General features: G+C 73.4%; 2 protein-coding genes across 3 annotated transcripts; one reads left to right on the top strand and one right to left on the bottom strand.

Moving 5' to 3' along the window:
• Positions 1 to 1,577: 1,577 nt before the first annotated feature.
• On the top strand, positions 1,578 to 9,693 carry EMILIN1 (elastin microfibril interfacer 1). Of its 2 annotated transcripts, none has more exons than XM_065835235.2 (8): positions 1,578 to 1,878; positions 4,550 to 4,675; positions 5,369 to 5,571; positions 5,643 to 7,421; positions 7,943 to 8,050; positions 8,171 to 8,188; positions 8,455 to 8,589; positions 9,161 to 9,693. In XM_065835235.2, exons 1-8 carry the CDS (start codon positions 1,706 to 1,708, stop codon positions 9,490 to 9,492), a joined length of 2,874 nt encoding a protein of 957 aa, XP_065691307.2. In that variant the 5' UTR covers positions 1,578 to 1,705; the 3' UTR covers positions 9,493 to 9,693. The 2 variants fall into 2 exon arrangements, with proteins under 2 accessions (XP_065691307.2, XP_065691306.2); XM_065835234.2 differs by having other exon boundaries at positions 5,640 to 7,421.
• LOC136100468 (cGMP-dependent protein kinase 1-like) lies at positions 9,683 to 16,715 on the bottom strand. The gene is given in 22 exon segments (XM_065835597.2): positions 9,683 to 9,939; positions 10,015 to 10,090; positions 10,187 to 10,249; positions 10,430 to 10,546; positions 10,616 to 10,779; positions 10,887 to 11,028; positions 11,779 to 11,868; positions 11,977 to 12,107; positions 12,328 to 12,466; positions 12,714 to 12,758; positions 13,389 to 13,436; positions 13,520 to 13,585; positions 14,067 to 14,155; positions 14,222 to 14,299; positions 14,510 to 14,573; positions 15,003 to 15,108; positions 15,182 to 15,295; positions 15,588 to 15,754; positions 15,846 to 16,098; positions 16,101 to 16,253; positions 16,256 to 16,393; positions 16,396 to 16,715. Coding segments are annotated over 22 exon segments (2,622 nt in total). The 5' UTR covers positions 16,688 to 16,715; the 3' UTR covers positions 9,683 to 9,852.
• Between the last annotated feature and the right edge of the window lie 31 nt (positions 16,716 to 16,746).

Below are 16,746 nucleotides of genomic sequence, written 5' to 3'. Positions count from 1 at the left end.
GTCACGGGTGCCGGGCCCCGCCGCAGGGCGCGCTCTGCACACACGCGCGCGGTGACGTCAAAGCTCCTGGCCCCCGGCCCAGCAGTGACGTCACGGCCTGACGCACCCCGAGCCCCCGGGCAGGGAAACGGCCCCCGGTGCCCCCGCGAGGGGCCGGAACCTCCCAGGCCCCCGCAGCCACCGCCACACAGCGCCGCCCGCGGGGCGGGGGCGGGGCTGCACCGAGGGGCGGGGCTGCACCGGGGGCGGGGCTGCACTGGGGCGGGGCTCGGGGGGCGGGGCCGGCGGGTGGAGTCCCGGCGGCCGGAGTTAATTATAGCGCTGGTGGGGCCGGGATGGGGAGCGCGGGGCGGTGGGACCGAGCTGGGTGTGCTGGGCCGTACTGGGCTGTGCTGGGCCGGGTGCAGCGCTGGCCACAGCCGGGGGGTCCCAGCAGCGAGTCCCCCTGGGTCCTGCCCCCCCCGCCACCCCTGCGCCCCCGGCCACAGCGGGGACAGCGCTGGACCCTTGGGGACGAGGCCCCGGCCGCACTGCCGCCCCGGCTGTGGCTGCGGTCCCCGGCACCGGGCAGAGCCAACCGCCCCGTGTCTCCACCGCCGCCCCTCCCCCGCCCAGCTGCCGGCAGCTGTTTGTGTTTAACCCACATTCGATCCAGCGGTTCCCGCGGCTGCCACGCCAGCCCGTGACGTCACCGGGGCTGGGGCCAAGCTGTGATGTCACCGGGAGGCTGTTACATCACCGCCGGGCTGGGGAAGCCGTGGTGTCACTGCAGGCCCGGGCCAGGGCGGCCATTGTCCCACCATGAGGCCGGGGTGGCCGCGATGTCACCACCTGCTCCAGGGTGTGTCCCCAGGGCCCCACTGACACCTGTCCCCAGCACAGTGGGGACGTGGGGCTGTGCCCATCTCTGGAGCAGCACCGCTGGCACCGGGACATGGCACCGGCACAAGGACACGGTGCCGCGGGCTCACAGGGACGTGGCCGGGTCGAACACCGTGTGCTGGGTGCAGGAAGCCCCGGCCAGCGCCAGCGGGGCCACGCTGTGCTGCGGGCAGTGCGGGCACCGGGGGCCGTGCCAGCAGCACCGGGGCCATGGGGACGGTGGCAGCCCCAGCCTGGCCCAGGGACCCCAGAGCTTGGGAGCGGTGAGGGCAGCCCCGGTGTGCGGGGGCAAGGGGCAGCGGGACAGGCAGGAGCGGCCATGGCGGTGCGGGCGCTGTGCGGGGCCGTGGCAGGAGGCTGTGGCGGCGCAGGGTGGGAGCCGTGGCGGTAGCACCGGCCGCGCTGGCTGCCGGCCGCCTTGGCCCCCTGCCCGGCCTCTCTGGCTTCCCCGTCCCCCCTTCCCGTCCCCGCTGGCGTCCCGGCCTAACGAGAACCAGATGTGCGGGTGGCGGGGGCGGGGGCCGGCGGGGGCCGCGGTGCCCGGCAGAGGCCGCGGCGCGCCGGGGGCTGCGCGGGCCGGGGAGGGGGCCGCAGCGGGCAGGAAGCGGGGGGCCCCGGGGACCCAGTCGTCGGGCAGCGCCGGGGCGGCTCTGGCAGCGAGGGGCCGGCCGAGGCGCGGCCGAGGGGAGGGCAGAGCGGCCGTGCCGAGCCGCGCAGAGCCAGCAGCGAGGCGGCCGCCGCGGGACGCGCCGTGCGCTCCTGAGCTGGGCCGAGCCGCCCCGAGCCCCCCCGCGCCACGCCGCACCGCGCCTGCCCGGCCAGCATGGCCCCCTGGCTCTGGCCGTGCCTCCTGGCCGCTCAGGCCCTGGCCGCGAACTTCCCCCCCAGGTACAGCCTCTACACCGGCGGGGCCGCCCCGCTCAGCGCCGTCCAGGCCACAGCCCCCCAGGGCCCCGCTGCGGCCCACGGTGCTGCCCGGGCCGCCAGCCGGCACAGGTAAGACCGCGACGCCGGGCTGTGCTGGGAGGGGACCCGGGCGTCTGCCCACGCCGATGCCACGGGCGGCGGCACGTGCCGTGTCCAGCTCGGGATGCGCGGAGAGGGGCGGCGGGTCCCGCCCCGGCGGGTGCGGCTGTGCGGGGTGCGGCTCTACCGGGTGCCGCTGTGCCGGGTGCCGCTGTGCGGGGTGCCGCGGTGCCCGGGACAGCGCTGCGGGCTCCTGGACCTGCCGGGGCCGCCCCACCCTCGGTCCCGGCGCAGGGCCGGTGCGGGCGGTGGGCGCACGTGGAGGGAACGGTCCCGGGGCTGCACGTGGGACACGGCACCGCGAGGGGCTCGGGGCAGACGCGGCGCGGGGACCGGGTGCCGGGTGAGCTGCGGCTCCCGGGGCCGTGCCGGCCGGTGCAGCGGCTGCCGGCGCCGGGTGTGCTGGTGCCGGGGATCCCGGGGCCGATCCCGCCACAGCATCACTCACGGGTGCTGCGCACCCCGGCACAGGGACCGCGCTGGCAGGGACGGGGATGGAGCGAGGGGCCCGGACCCACCCTGTCCCCGTCCTCGTGCCTGTCCATGTCCCTACTGGTGCGAGGGGCTGCGAGTGTGGGGCTGCGGGGCTGCCGTGGGGCAGCTGGTGCCTGTGAGTCGGGGAGCTGGGGCGCGCAGGGCTGGGGGTGGCCCCACGCCGGGTTGGGGTCGCACTCACCGCGGCCACATCAGTGTGGCCGTGCGGGGTGGAGCTGCACCGGCACGGCCGCGGCCAGCGCCTGCCCGTCCCTGCCCCACGGCGGCCCCCGCGGCCCAGCGCAGGAGGGCAGACCTGGGGGGCTGCCTGGGAAGGGGCACGTGGGGCAGGCACCCCAGGCCCCAGCCCCACAGCACCGCGCGGGGCAGGGACACGGCTGTTTGCCGGCAGCTCGGGGGGCACAGTGACCCATCCGCACGGCTTGGGAGCACGGGGAGTGTCCCCATGCCCTGCCCGTTCAGGACGGCTCCTGTCCCACGCCGTCCCTGGTCCCAGGCGTTGGGACCCCACGGCAGCCCGAGGGGTCCTGCGGGCGTGGGGCCGAGGGGGACGCGGAGAGGCCGGGGGATGGGGAGGAGGAGGCGGGGGGGATGTCGGTCGGCGCAGAAACTTCCAGCGGCCCCTGGGGAGGAGCTGGAATCCAGCCGGGGCCTGAGGGGAACCAGCCGGGCTGCCGGGAACCGGCCGCGGCTCTGCGGGCCCCAGCACAGCCCGGGGGGCGGTCCCTGCGGGGCTGCCGGGGGGGCCGCTCCGTGTGGGGCTGGGGGTGCCGGCTGCGGGGCCGCGGCTCCGCTCACTCCATATAAGGCTGCGCCGGGGTCCCGGCAGCCTGCGGGGCCGGGCGGGGGTCCCGCCGTGGGGCCGGGGTCCCGGAAGCCTGCGGGGCTGTGTCCACCCTGGGTGTGGCTGTGCTGGGGGGCAGTGCCCCCAGGGTCACCGCCCCCCCGTCCTTGCTGCTCTCTCTGGCCGGGGCGGTGACTCCCCCTTGCAGGCTCCTGGTTGGGGGTTCGATGGCCGCGGGGGGCTGTGACCCCAGTAAACGGCTACCCAGGCCCCACCAGTGCAGGGGACCAGGGAAACGTGGGACAGTGATGGGGCAGATGTGGGGCACCCATCCCCAAAACAGGCCTCACAGCATGGTGTGATAGTGTCCCTGGCACCCTGAACCCCGCCTGGCGCCCCAAATTCCCACAGGGCTCCCCAGAGCTGCCCCATGGCCGGGGGCTGCGACCACTCCTGTGGTGCCACCGGCCCCCGCTGGGGCTCGGCAAAGGGCGCCGGTGCTGCCGGCAGAGCGGGGATGAAAGGGCAGGATCCGGCCAATTAACCCGCGGCGCTGGGCCGTGACGGCTGCTACCGGTGGGGCCAGCAGGGCCAGCGTGGGGCCGGGCTGGGGGGCCAGTGTGTGCCGGGTACCTGGTGCATCCCGGGACGATGCCCGGTGTGCGTTGGGTGGGGGGCGTGCTGGGGGAGCCGGTGTGTGCTGGGACGATGCCCGGTGTGCATTGGGTAGGGGGCGTGCTGGGGGAGCCAGTGTGTGCTGGGACGATGCCCGGTGTGTGTTTGGGGCGCCCGGTGTGAGTTTGGGATACCCGCTGTGTGTTTGGGGTGCCCGCTGTGTGTTTGGGGTGCCCAGTGTGCACTGGCCAATACCCGGTGTGTGTTTGGGGTGCCCGGCGTGTGTTTGGGATACCCAGTGTGTGTTTGGGATACCCGGCGTGTATTTGAGGTGCCCGGTGTGTGTTTGGGATACCCAGTGTGTGTCTGGGGTGCCCAGTGTGCGCCAGCCCATGCCCAGTGTGTGTTTGGGGTGCCTGGTGTTTGTTTGGGGTGCCCGCTGTGCGCTGGCCCATGCGCGCTGTGTGTTCGGGTGCCCGCTGTGCGCCGCCCCATGCCTGCTGTGTTTGGGTGCCCGCTGTGTGTTCGGGTGCCCACTGTGCGCCGGCCCATGCCCGGTGTGTGTTCGGGTGCCCACTGTGCGCCGGCCCATGCCCGGTGTGTGTTCGGGTGCCCGGTGTGCGTCGGCCCATGCCCGGTGTGTGTTTGGGTGCCCGCTGTGTGCCGGCCCATGCCCGCTGTGTGTTCGGGTGCCCGGTGTGCGCCGGCCCATGCCCGGTGCGCGGTGCGAGCCGTGCCCGTCCGCAGGAACTGGTGTGCCTACGTGGTGACGCGCCGCGTGAGCTGCGTGGTGGAGGACGGCGTGGAGAGCTTCGTGAAGCCGGATTACCAGCCCTGCGCCTGGGGGCAGCTGCAGTGCCCCCGCGTCCTGGCGTGAGTGGGGACGGGGCTGGGGGCCCTGGGGAGCTGTGGGAGGGCTCAGGGTCGGAGCAGCTGGGTCTGACCGCGGCCCCGCCGCCCCTCGCTGCCGCCTCCGCTGTTTATCCGTCCCGGGGTCGTGTTTACTTTTCGCAAGAGCCGCGGCCTCCAGCGGTGCCGGGGGTGACCGGCCCCCCCCAGCCCGCAGGCCCGGGGCTCCCCGGCCCGGCCCCGCTGTGGGCCGGTGGGGCTGGCAGGGGGCGATGCGGCGCTGGGTGGGGGTCGGGCGGGGGCTGCCCCCCCACGCTCCCAGCGGTTGAGCAAGAGGCCGGCGCGGGGGGGCCCAGCGGTGCCGGCGGGGTCAGACCACAGCCGGGGTTTGTTCGGCTGGGGCTGCCCAGCCCCGAGCTGCTGCCCCACGGCTCCGCGCACACGGGGCTGCCCCAGAGAGTGGGCGTTCGGCGTTTGTGCGGGCAGGGGCTGCGAGGGCAGGGTGTCTGTAAGCAGGGGCTGTGCGGGCAGGGTGTCTGCGGGCAGGGTGTCTGTGGGCAGGGGCTGTGCGGGCACGGTGTCTGCGGGCAGGGTGTCTGTGGGCAGGGGCTGTGCAGGCAGGGGCTGTGCGGGCAAGGTCTCTCCCCTCCCCTGCTGGCCCAGGACCAGCCCCGCTCCCCCCGCCCGCCCCCCTGCACGGGTTCTCCTGTGCCGCAGGTACCGGAGCTTCCTGCGGCCCCGCTACAAGGTGGCTCAGCGCACCGTGTCGGAACTCGCCTGGCGCTGCTGCCAGGGCTACTCGGGCGAGGACTGCACCGAGGGGCCGGCCGCCCCCCTGCCCACCGGCCGCCCCCCGCCCCGGCCCGGCCGCCCCACGCTCTCCGGCTTCGGCAACCCCCTGAGCGGCCTGGGGGGCGAAGGTAGCGCTGGGGGGACACGCCGGGGGGCGGCCCCGGCACGGCCGCGGTTCTGACGGTGCGTGCGGCAGCAGGTGGCGGGGACGCGGAGAAGGTGCGGCGGCTGGAGGAGCAGGTGCGGCGGCTGAGCGAGCAGGTGGAGGAGCTGCGGGCCGGCCCGCCGGAGCACCCGCGCCCCGCGGCAAACGGTGGCCCCGAGGGCGAGCAGGTGGCCGACGCGGCCGCCCCCGCCGAGGTGCGGGAGGCGCTGAGCCACGTCCAGCGGCGGCTGGAGGAGCTGGAGAGCCGCCTGCGACGGCAGGAGAGCGCCCGGGACGGCCCGGGCCCGGCGCTGAGCGAGCTGGAGCAGCGGCTGCAGGAGACCTGCGCGGCCTGCGCGGCCGGCACCGAGGGGCTGCGGCGGCAGGCGGCCGAGGACCGGGAGCGCATGCGGGCGCTGGAGAAGCTGGTGGGCTCGGTGGACCAGCGCAACCGGGACGCGGTGGAGTCGGTGCAGCGGCACATCAGCAGCCTGAGCAGCCGCCTGGCCCCCGCCGCCCCGCCGCCGGACGAGCTGCACCGGCGCCTGGCCGAGCTGGAGCGGCGGCTGGAGGGGCTGCCCACGGCCGCGCTGGGGCCGGGCGGGCAGGGGCCGGTGCTGGCCCGGCGGCTGGCGGAGCTGGAGGGGCGGCTGAACGCGTCGCGGGCCGGCCCGTGGTCCCCCGAGCCCGAGCCCCGGCAGGGCGGGCTGCCGGGCCGCCTGGCCAACCTGAGCCGGGCGGTGGAGGGGCTGGCGGCCAGCGGGGCGCAGCGCGGAGCCCGCCTGGCCGAGCTGGAGGGGCTGCTGGCCCGCTGCGGCCAGCCCTGCCCCGCCACCCCCGCGCCGGCCGGGCGGGACGGGGACGGGCAGCTCGGGCCCCTGGTGCGGCAGCTGGAGCGGCGGCTGCAGGACACTGAGGGGCAGCTGCGGGCACTGGGGAGTGGCGGGGACGGGCTGGCGGGGACCCTGCGCGGGCTGCGGGCAGACAGGGCGGAGCTGCGGGAGCTGCTGGGGGTGCAGGGGGAGGCGCTGGGGGGGCTGGCGGGGCGGCTGGAGCCGGGGGGGGCCGTGGCGGAGGAGCTGGCGCAGCTCCGCAACCGGACGGGGCGGCTGGAGGCCGAGCTGGGGGGGCTGCGCGACGGCCCCTGCCCCCGGACGTGCGCCCCGGGGCCGGAGCTGGAGCGGCTGCGGGCGCAGGTGGATGCGTGTACCGCGGCCTGCGGCCCGGCCCGGCCCGGGCCCGCCGCCGCCCCGCCGGAGCCGGAGCCGCCGCTGGACGGGTTCGGCGTGTTCGGGGGCCCCTCGCCCTCCGAGCTGCGGGCGCTGCGGGACGAGCTGGCCGCGGCGCTGCTGGGCCTGGGCGGGCTGAACGGCACGGTGCAGGGGCTGCAGGACGCGCTGGACCAGCAGGACGCCCGGCAGCGCCAGCTGGGCAGCGTCACCGACCGCATCGTGGCCGAGCTGGACCAGGCGGCCGCGGCGGCGGCGGCGCGGGAGGCGGAGAGCGAGGAGCGGCTGGAGGCGCTGGTGCGGGAGCTGACGCGGGCCGGGGGCTGCCCGGCCGGGCTGGAGCCGCGGGTGGCCAAACTGGAGGGGCTGTGCGAGCAGCTGGACGCCGTGGCCGGGGGGCTGCGGGGGCTGCGGGACGGGCTGGGCCGGCATGTGGCCGGGCTGTGGGGCGCCGTGCGGGAGCTGAACGGCTCGGCCGCCGCGCACGCCGCGCTGCTGCACAAGGCGCTGGACTCGCAGCTCCCGCGCCGCCTCAACGCCCTCAACAGCAGCCTGCAGCACCTGCGAGGGGACGTGCTGCGCCTGGAGCAGCGGGACCGCGACGGTGCGTGGGGCACGGGGTGCGGGGACATAGGGACACGGGAACACAAGGCATCACAGGGAGCAGGGGAAACAGGGCTGCAGGGACGGTGCCTGGGGACCATGGCAGAGTCCTGGGGACACAAGACATCACGGGGAAGCAGGGGGCACGGGGAAGCAGGGGGCACAGGGCTGCAGGGATGGTGCCTGGGGACCATGGTGAAGTCATGGGGACACAAGGCATCACGGGGAGCAGGGGAAACAGGGCTGCAGGGATGGTGCCTGGGGACCATGGTGGAGTCATGGGGACATGGGCCTTTGAGGAATGGGGATATGGAGTTACCACAGAGAGAGGGATGGGGGTGTGGGGATGTGGGGCATGGCTGGGGGGAGCCAGGGGTGGTGGGGATTAGGGACATGGAGCCTCAAGGTCATGGGGACACAAGCCATGGGGCTTTGAGGTGTGTGGACATGGAGATGCAGGGCTGTGGGGTGAGGGGAAGGGCTGTGGGGCCAGGGCAGCTCTAACCCCCATCTGCTCTTCAGGCCCCCCGGGCCCCCCTGGACCCGCTGGCCCCAGGGGTGAGATGGGCCCACCCGGGCCCTCTGGGCCCCCTGGCAAAGATGGAGAACAAGGCCCCATGGGCCCCCCAGGTAAGGAGCAGCTCCCCCACACCCCTGCCCTGCAGTGGGGCAGCGCTGGCACGGCCGGACCCAGCGCCTGGGGTCCTGCCCCGTGCCAGCCATGCAGCCCCCTCCTCCCCTTCCCTCTAGGGCTGCCCGGAGAGAGAGGTAGGCAGGGGCTGGGCGGCTTGGTGGGGGGACCTGGGGGTCTGCAAGGGCAGCTGAGGGCTGTCTGGGTGGGTGCAAGGGGAGTGGGGGGAGGCACAGAGCACTGGGATGATGGGTACGGCTGGGGATGTGGTCAGGGTGGGGGGCACAGGCACAGCAAACTGGCAGGTATGGGGTGGGGGGTGCAGCTGCTGGGCTGGGGGGCAGGAGGTGCTTTGGGGGCAGGAGGTGCTGGGCTGGGTGCCCCGTGCTGATGCGGTGCCCAGGCGCGGTGGGGGCGCCGGGCTCCGTGCCCCGCATCGCCTTCTCGGCCGCCCTGAGCACCCAGCGCGCGGAGCCGGGTACCGTGCCCTTCGACCAGGTGCTGCTCAACGACGGCGGTGCCTACGACCCCGAGACGGGTGAGCGGCACGGCCGGGGCTTGGGATAGGGGGGAAGGGGACTGTGAGGCGGGATGGGGGCTGGGGGGTGGGATGGGGGCTGTGAGGCAGGTGTGGGGTGCGATGGGGGCTGCAGAGTGGGATGGGGGCTGTGGGGTGGATGGAGGCTGCAGAGCAGGATGGGGGCTGCGGAGTGGATGGGGGTTGCAGAGTGGGATGGGGGCTGCGGAGTGGATGGGGGCTGCGGGGTGGATGGGGGTTGCAGGGTGGGATGGGGGCTGCGGGGTGGATGGGGGTTGCAGGGTGGGATGGGGGCTGCGGGGTGGATGGGGGTTGCAGGGTGGGATGGGGGCTGCAGGGCAGGCATGGGCTGGGTTGGGTGGGGTGAGCTGCATTCTCGTGGGTGAAGCCTGGCCCCAGGGTGTGCTGAAGGCCATGGGATAGGGGGCTTTTGGGGGGGCCGTGCATGTCCTGGGGGTGCAGCGATGGCCGTGGGGTACAGTGGGCAGCCCCGGGCGTGCAGACCCCACGCTGGGGGCAGCGAGGTCCCTGGGACGGGGCGGCTGCCGGCACTGACGCCTACCACCCGCAGGCACGTTCACGGCGCCGGTGAGCGGGCGCTACCTGGTGAGCGCGGTGCTGACGGGGCACAAGGGCGAGCAGCTGGAGGCCGTGCTGTCCCGCTCCAACCAGGGCATCGCCCGCCTGGACTCGGCCGGGTTCCAGCCCGAGGGGCTGGAGAAGGAGCCGGTGGCCGCGCTGCAGCCCAGCCCCGGCGCGCTCGGCGTCTTCAGCCTCCTGCTGCCGCTGGCGGCCGGCGAGACCCTCTGCGTGGACCTGGTGTCGGGGCGCTTGGCCCACGCGCCCGACGAGCCCCTCACAGTCTTCAGCGGGGCCCTGCTCTACGACACCGACGAGCCCTAGAGCCCCCGGAGCCCCCCTGGCATGGGCCCCCCAGCCGGGCCAGGGGGATCCCCTCACCCCGGCAGGACCCCCCCCACCTGTCCTGTTATTTATCAGCACCCCCCACCCCTTGCTCCCCCCCACCACGCGTCCCTACCCCACACCACCTGCCCGGCCCCCCACTGCCCCCCACCAAATACAGACGCGGCACTGGGTTTTGTACCCGGGGCTCCGGCTCCTTCTTGCGCGCGGCTGCGGCCCCAGGGTTTATTGCCTGGGGACCCCCCCACCCCGGAGAACTGGGGCCATAGGGCAGCCCCGGCATCACCCAGGGGTGCGGGGCGGGGGGCACTGCCAGCCCAGCCGGGGGTCCCGCTGCTGTCAGAAATCCTCATCCCAGCCTGAGAACTCGTCCTCTGCTGACTCCCAGTCGACCGAGAAACGCTTGAAGTTGATGTAGGGGGCTCCCTGGGGGACGCGGGGTGAGAGCCGGCCCCTCCTGCCCCCCGCAGTGCCCTCATGAGCCCCCAGGGCCCCCCTCACCTCCTTGACGAGCCGCAGGGTCGGTGCCTCCAGCTGCCGCAGCGAGAGCTTCCGCCACTTCAGCGCCCCGAACCACCTGGGGAGGGGGGGCTGCAGGAGGGGCCGGGGGGGCCGCAGGGGGGGATGCAGGAGGGGCCGGGGGGCGCGCGGTCCCCGCCCTCCCGTCCCTCACCTGTGCTTCTTGATGCCGCGGATGCCGCTGGCCGTGTTCCCCAGGCGCTGCCCCGGACGGCGCCTGCGGGGAGCGGGGTGGGCAGGGCGGGGGGCGCCCGCCTCAGCGGGGGCGAAGATGTACATGGAGAGCCCCCCATGCGCACACCTGGGGGGCCCCCGTGCACAGCGGGGTGCGGTGACGCTCCCGAGGCACCCGAGTGCCCCCCCCGCCCGGGACACCCCCAGCTCCGCGCCCCCGCACCTGCAGAGTTTGCCGATGAAGGAGCAGGCGGCCTCGCCCAGGAAGGCGGGGAAGGAGAAGATGCCGTCCAGGATGCGGCTGTAGATCTGCTGGGGGTCGGCGCTGTGGAACGGGGGCCTGTGGGGCGCAGGCAGGTGGGGGTCTCGCCGCAGGGGGGTCGGCCGGCCCTGGGGGGAGGAAACTCACCTGCCCACGAGCAGCTCGAAGGTGAGGATGCCCAGCATCCAGAAATCGACGGCGAAGTCGTGGCCCTCCTGGCGCAGCATCTCGGGCGCCAGGTACTCGGGGGTCCCGCAGAAGGAGAACGTCTTCTCCCCTCGCCCCAGCTCCTTGGCAAAGCCGAAGTCGACCTGTGGGCACCGGCACCGTCAGCCAGCACAGACCCCCCCAGATCCCCCCGCCCCGGCCTGGGCACCGCCGTGCTGGTGCTGGGGCTGCCGGGACGCCCGCCCGGTACCAGCTTGACGTATCCACGCTGGTCCAGCATCAGGTTCTCGGGCTTCAGGTCACGGTAGACGATGCCGCGGCCATGCAGGTACTCCAGAGCCTCCACCACGCACGCACAGCAGAACACGGCCAGTGGCTCCTCGAAGCAGCGCCTGCGCACGGGACCAGCAGCTGCATGGCATGGCACCGCAGAGCATGGTACAGCGTGGCATGGCATGGCATGGCATGGCATGGCATGGCATGGCACGGCATGGCATGGCACGGCACGGCATGGCACGGCATGGCACGGCACAGCACGGCATGGCATGGCACGGCACAGCATGGCATGGCACCGCAGAGCATGGCACAGCATGGCGTGGCACAGCACGGCACAGCATGGCGTGGCACTGCATGGCACAGCATGGCATGACAGAGTGTGGCACAGCAGAGCATGACACAGCACGGCACAGCATGGCACAGAACAGTATAGTACAGCACAGCATGTCACAGCACGGCACAGCATGGCATGGCAGAGTATGGCACGACACAGCATGGCATGGCAGAATATGGCACAGCATGGCATGACACAGCATGGCATGCCATGGCACAGCACAGCACGGCATGGCACATCATGGCATGGCACAGCACAGTATGGCACGACACAGCATGGCATGGCAGAATATGGCACAGCATGGCATGACACAGCATGGCATGCCATGGCACAGCACAGCATGGCATGGCACATCATGGCATGGCACAGCACAGTATGGCACGGCACAGCATGGCATAGCACAGTATGGCACAGCACGGCACAGCACAACATGGCACAGCAGAGTATGGCACAGCACGGTATGGCACAGCATGGCACAGCAGAGTATGGCACAGCACAGCATGGCACGGCACTACTCGCCCCGGCTCCGTACACCTCCCGCAGCTTGGTCCACAGCTCGCCGCCCTGGCAGAACTCCAGCAGCAGGTAGACGTACTGCCTGTCCCGGAACGTGCCGAAGAACCTGCCAGCACAGGGGCTGGTGGGACCTCGGCACGGCCAGCGGCCACGCTGCCCCGGCCCCCGCACTGACCCGGTGTCCCCACGGCCCCCACGCCCCAGCCCCGCTCACCCCACGACGAAGGGGCTGCTGCTGCCCGCCAGCACGCGCCGCTCGGTGCGCACGTGCTCCTGCTGCCGCGTCCGCACCACCCAGTCCTTGCGGATCCGCTTCAGCGCGAACAGCCGCTCCCGGCACCGCACCTGCGCACGGGCGCCGTGGGCACCGGGACGGCACCGGGACAGCACCGGGCAGCACCGGAACGGCACCGGGACGGCACCGGGACGGCACCGGGCGGCACCGGGACGGCACCGGGACGGCACCGGGCGGCACCGGAACGGCACCGGGCGGCACCGGGACGGCACCGGGCAGCACCGCCGGCCGCGGCAGGACGGGGCAGGGGGCACGGGGTCCGTCTCTCACCAGCTCCACCCTGCCGAAGCCGCCGGTGCCCAGCACGACGCGCTGGCCCTGCCGCTCTCCCTCCTCGTAGCGCACGGGCAGCAGCTCCTCCAGCCGCAGCGGCGCCGGGGGCGGCCGCAGGCTCGGGGACCTGCAGCCCCTGCAGTGGGGACCGTGGCCCTGCAGCACCCACCCCTGCGCCGCGGGGCTGCCGGGCCCAGGACCCCCCGCTGCTCCCCAGAGACGGCCCTGGTCGGACCCCGGGGACCTCCCAGCACCAGGCTGGATCCCAGTGCTGCCAAACTGGGCAACGCGAACACTGCAGCCCCCAGAGCGACCCCAGGGACCCTGTGGCCTCGTCCCCCATCCCTGGCTCCAATCGCGTCCCTGTCCCCGTCCGCACTGACCTCTCGGGATCCTCTGGAGCTGGTGTCTCAGCCTCAGCCGTGTTTCTGGGGTGGGAAGGAGCCAGAGGGGGTGGGGGCAGTGGGGCAGCCCCACTCCACCCTGAGCACCCACACTGCCCTGTCCCCACAGCCCCTTACCCGTGCGCCCCAGAAATGAGCGCAGGGTGCAGGGGCAGTGGGGACACAGACCCACGTGTGACCCACAGACAGCCAGGATCATCGCCCCCGACCCCCCGCACCCAGCAGCCTGGGGCCCCTCCCCACAGAGCCCCCAACCATGGCCACCCCCATGTCCCTCATCCCCTGAGACCCCCAGCCATGGCCACCCCCATGTCCCTCATCCCCTGAGACCCCCAGCCATGGCCACCCCCGTGTCCCTCATCCCCTGAGACCCCCAGCCATGGCCACCCCCGTGTCCCTCATCCCCTGAGACCCCCAGCCATGGCCACCCCCGTGTCCCTCATCCCCTGAGACCCCCAGCCATGGCCACTCCCGTGTCCCTCATCCCCTGTGACCCCCATCCCCTGCCCCACCACCAGCAGGACCGAGTTGCCCGGCTGAAGCAGAGCCCCCCCACGCTGGGGGTCTCCTCTGGGGCCAGGGGCTCCCCATGGAGCCCAGCACTGCCCAGGGGTCCCCAAGGGGTGGGGGGTCCCGGGGGCCACAGACATTCACGGCTCCAAGTGCTGTGGGGGGCAGAAGGGGCTGATCTCGAGGAAATCTCTGTGGCAGAGGAGAGGTCAGTGGGGAGGGTCCTGGCTGTGCCCCGACAGGCATCAGTGCTGGGGGGACATGGGGACACCCACTCCTTGGCCACAGTGATGCAGGTGACGTGTCCCTGGGCCTGGCACGATGCCGTCCGGCGGGTGTTCCTGCGCAGAGCGGGGGTCACGGGGGAGAAACGGGCTGGGGGGCATGGGGGGCAAGAGCCGTGTGTGCACAGGCAGCTGGTGCTGGTGAGCGGGGACGGTCACCGGGAGTGTCTGGGGATGCCACAGGCGGTGGCAAGGGTGTCACTGCAGGGGTGTCACTGCAGGGATGTCACTGCAGGGGGTGGTGTCACCGCTGGGGGTGTTACCGCGGGGGGCGCGTTACCACAGGGGCTGTCACCGCAGCCCGGGTGCTGCTGGGGGGTGCAGGGGGTGCGGGGAAGGGGGTGCGGGGGGTGCGGGGCGGGGGTGCAGGGGGTGCAGGGGGTGCAGGGGGTGTGGGACAGGGGTGCGGGAGAGGGGTACAGGGGGTGCAGGGGGTGCGGGGCAGGGGTGCGGAGCGGGGGCTTACAGGGGGTGGGGGTGCAGAAGGTGCAGGGGTGCGGGGCAGGTGTGCAGGGGTGCGGGGCAGGCGGGCACGTACCGCAGCAGCGAGAGCTCCCCGAAGTGCTGTCCGGGCCCCAGGACGCGGATCGGCCGCTCCCGCCCGCCCTCCCGCCGGCTCACCCGCACCTGCGGCACCGGGACGCGTCAGGTCGGGCCGGCCCCGCCGGGGCCCGCGCGCGGTCCCGCACCCACCTCGCCCTTCAGGATGATGTAGAAGTTCTCCCCCTCGTCCCCTTCGCGGATGATGACCTGGCCGGGCTCGAAGCTGCACTGCGGAGGGATGGGGTGGGCAGGGGACAGGTATTGGGGACAGAATTGGGGACAGTCCCCCTTCCCCGCAGGTCCCCGTCCAGCCATCCCAGGCACGTCCCGGTAGCCCCCGTGCTGCACTCCCGGCCCCCACGGGCTGCGGCCCCACGGGGACATGTCCCAAGGCCGCGGGACCCCACGCGCGGGGTCCCTTCTCGGGTGCCCACCCACCTCCTCCATGGCGTCCAGCAGCTTGCAGAGCTGGCAGTCCGAGAGCTCCTGCAGCCAGGGCACCCTGCGGGCGAGAGGGCCGGCTGGGCTCCCGCACCCTGCCCGTGTCCTGCCTGTGTCCTGCCTGCACCCTGCCCGTGTCCTGTCCATGTCCTGTCCATGTCCTGCCTGCACGCTGCCTGAGCCCTGCCTGTGTCCTGCCTGCACCCCAGAGCCCAGCACAGCCAGGGGGCAGGGCTGGGGAAAGGGATGGAGAAACAGGGGCTGAGGGAGGACAGGGATTGGGAATGAGGATGGGGGCAGGAATGGGAATGGGGATGAGAACAGGGACGCAGCTGAGATCAGATGGATCCGATGGGGATGGGGATGAGGCTGGGACGGGGAGGGGACTCTGCAGGTGAGGGCTGGCAGGAGGGGTCAGCACCCACCCCAAGGGGGCCGGGGCGCGGGGCCTGGGGGTGGCGGGTGCTGGTGCGCCCTGGGCCGCACTCACGTCCGCAGGGAGCTCAGGATCTCGGCCCGTCTCTGCTTGGCGTTGCTGGTGGCGATGGCCCGGTACCGCTGCCGGTCGATGGCCCAGAGGCGCACGGGGCCGAGCGCTGCGGCGGAGCGGGGGCAGGGCCGTCAGGGGGCTGGGGTGAGAGCGGACCCGCAGGGCGGGGCTGTGCTCACCCTGCACGGTGGCGGTGCGCTTGCAGTGGTACAGGATGGCCAGCTCCCCAAACACGTCACCCGGCCCCAGCGTGCGCAGCTGCCGGCCCCGCTGGGTCACGCTGAGCTGCCCCTCTGCAGAGACACGGCCCGCGGCCTCGCACACGCACATGCGTGCACACCTGGGACTGCCCAGCCTCACACATGCACCCTGCACATGTGGGTGGTGCGTGTCCCACAGTGGATGCACACACAGCACACGCGTGTGCACAGACACGCACAGGCACACGCGTGTGCTGCAGCCTGACACGCACAGGCACATGCTGCAGAGCAGCTCACCCTGCTGCACACCCGTGTGTGCACAGGCACCTGCGCACGTGTGACCCGGCCCATGTCACCCCCACGTGTGCCAGTGCTGCGCTCTCACCTGCCACGATGTACATGGCGGTCCCCTCGGTGCCCTCAGCCAGCACGGTGTCACCAGGGCTGTGCCAGACCGGGGTGAAGCTCTGGGCCAGCGCCTCGGGGCAGCCCTCGCCCAAGCGCCGCAGGAAATCGCTGCGTCCCACGGCTTCCGCGATCAGGCTGAGGTCCCTGGGGACACAGGCAGGGCAGCTCCGGACTCCAGGCCCTGGCACCCCGGTTCCTGCTGGCTATCTGTGTGACTTGGGGCTGTTGTCCCTACCTGTGTGACTTGGGGCTGTTGGGCACGCAGAGGGCGGCATCGCTGGCGAGGGGCTCAGGGACAATGGCCGGTGCCCGGCTGTGCCACTGGTTGGGGGGATGCTCCGGGGCCTCCTCCCGCGCCACGCTCCGCAGGAAGGTCCTTTCCTCCTGCAGCCGCAGCTCCCGCCGCCGCTCGTCCATCCCCGTGCCTGGGGTGCTGGGCAGGGACCAGCGTGGTGTCACCTGCCGCGGTACCAGCCCCCAACCCGGAGCATGGGGTGCAGCCTCCCACAGCACAGCCGGCTCAGCATGGCGCTGCCAGCCTGGGCTCCGCACTGCCCAGCACAGGTGGCCATGGCACAGTGTGGCACAGGTGGCCATGACACAGCGCAGCGCAGGTGGCTGTGGCACAGCACAGGTGGCCATGGCACAGCACGGTGCAGGTGGCCATGGCATGGTCAGGGGCACCAGGGCCTCGTTGTGCCGGGCACTCAGCCCCGCTGTACCCCAGCTCCTTGGTCCCAGCAGCACCAGGACAATGCGGGCAGAGCCCCGGTGCAGGCGGAGGAGTCCCCAGGTGGGGGCCCAGCCCCACGCAGCCCTGGCAGGGTCTGTCCCACTGCGGCCCCACGGCGCGGTGGGCGTGGGCTCCCACGGGCGCTGTGCCTGGGCGCTCCCTGCCCTGTGCAAAGGTTGTGCCACCAGCACAAGGGAGTCTGGGGAGCCCCAGCGCAGCCTCCAGCACAGCACGTGGACACAGTGACCTGTCCCATCCACCCGCCACCCCGGGCTGTGGCTGCTGTGGCTGCTGTGGCTGCTGTGGCTGCTGCGGGTGCCCGGGGACGCAGCCCCGCTCCCCATCCCGCACCCGGACACTCACCTGTGCCACCGCTCCCGCTCCTGCGCCGTCCCCTCCCACC

This window comes from Patagioenas fasciata, chromosome 3 (assembly GCF_037038585.1).
Source record: "Patagioenas fasciata isolate bPatFas1 chromosome 3, bPatFas1.hap1, whole genome shotgun sequence".
NCBI lineage: Eukaryota > Metazoa > Chordata > Aves > Columbiformes > Columbidae > Patagioenas > Patagioenas fasciata.
This window is presented reverse-complemented; position numbering and strand designations above follow the sequence as displayed.

Coding starts and splice junctions, on each gene's coding strand:
- EMILIN1 (XM_065835234.2), top strand. CDS start 1,706: ATGGCCCCCTGGCTCTGGCCGTGCCTCCTGGCCGCTCAGGCCCTGGCC. Junction 5,572..5,639: donor GAGCGGCCTGGGGGGCGAAG/GTAGCGCTGGGG, acceptor TGCGTGCGGCAG/CAGGTGGCGGGGACGCGGAG. Junction 7,422..7,942: donor GGAGCAGCGGGACCGCGACG/GTGCGTGGGGCA, acceptor TCTGCTCTTCAG/GCCCCCCGGGCCCCCCTGGA.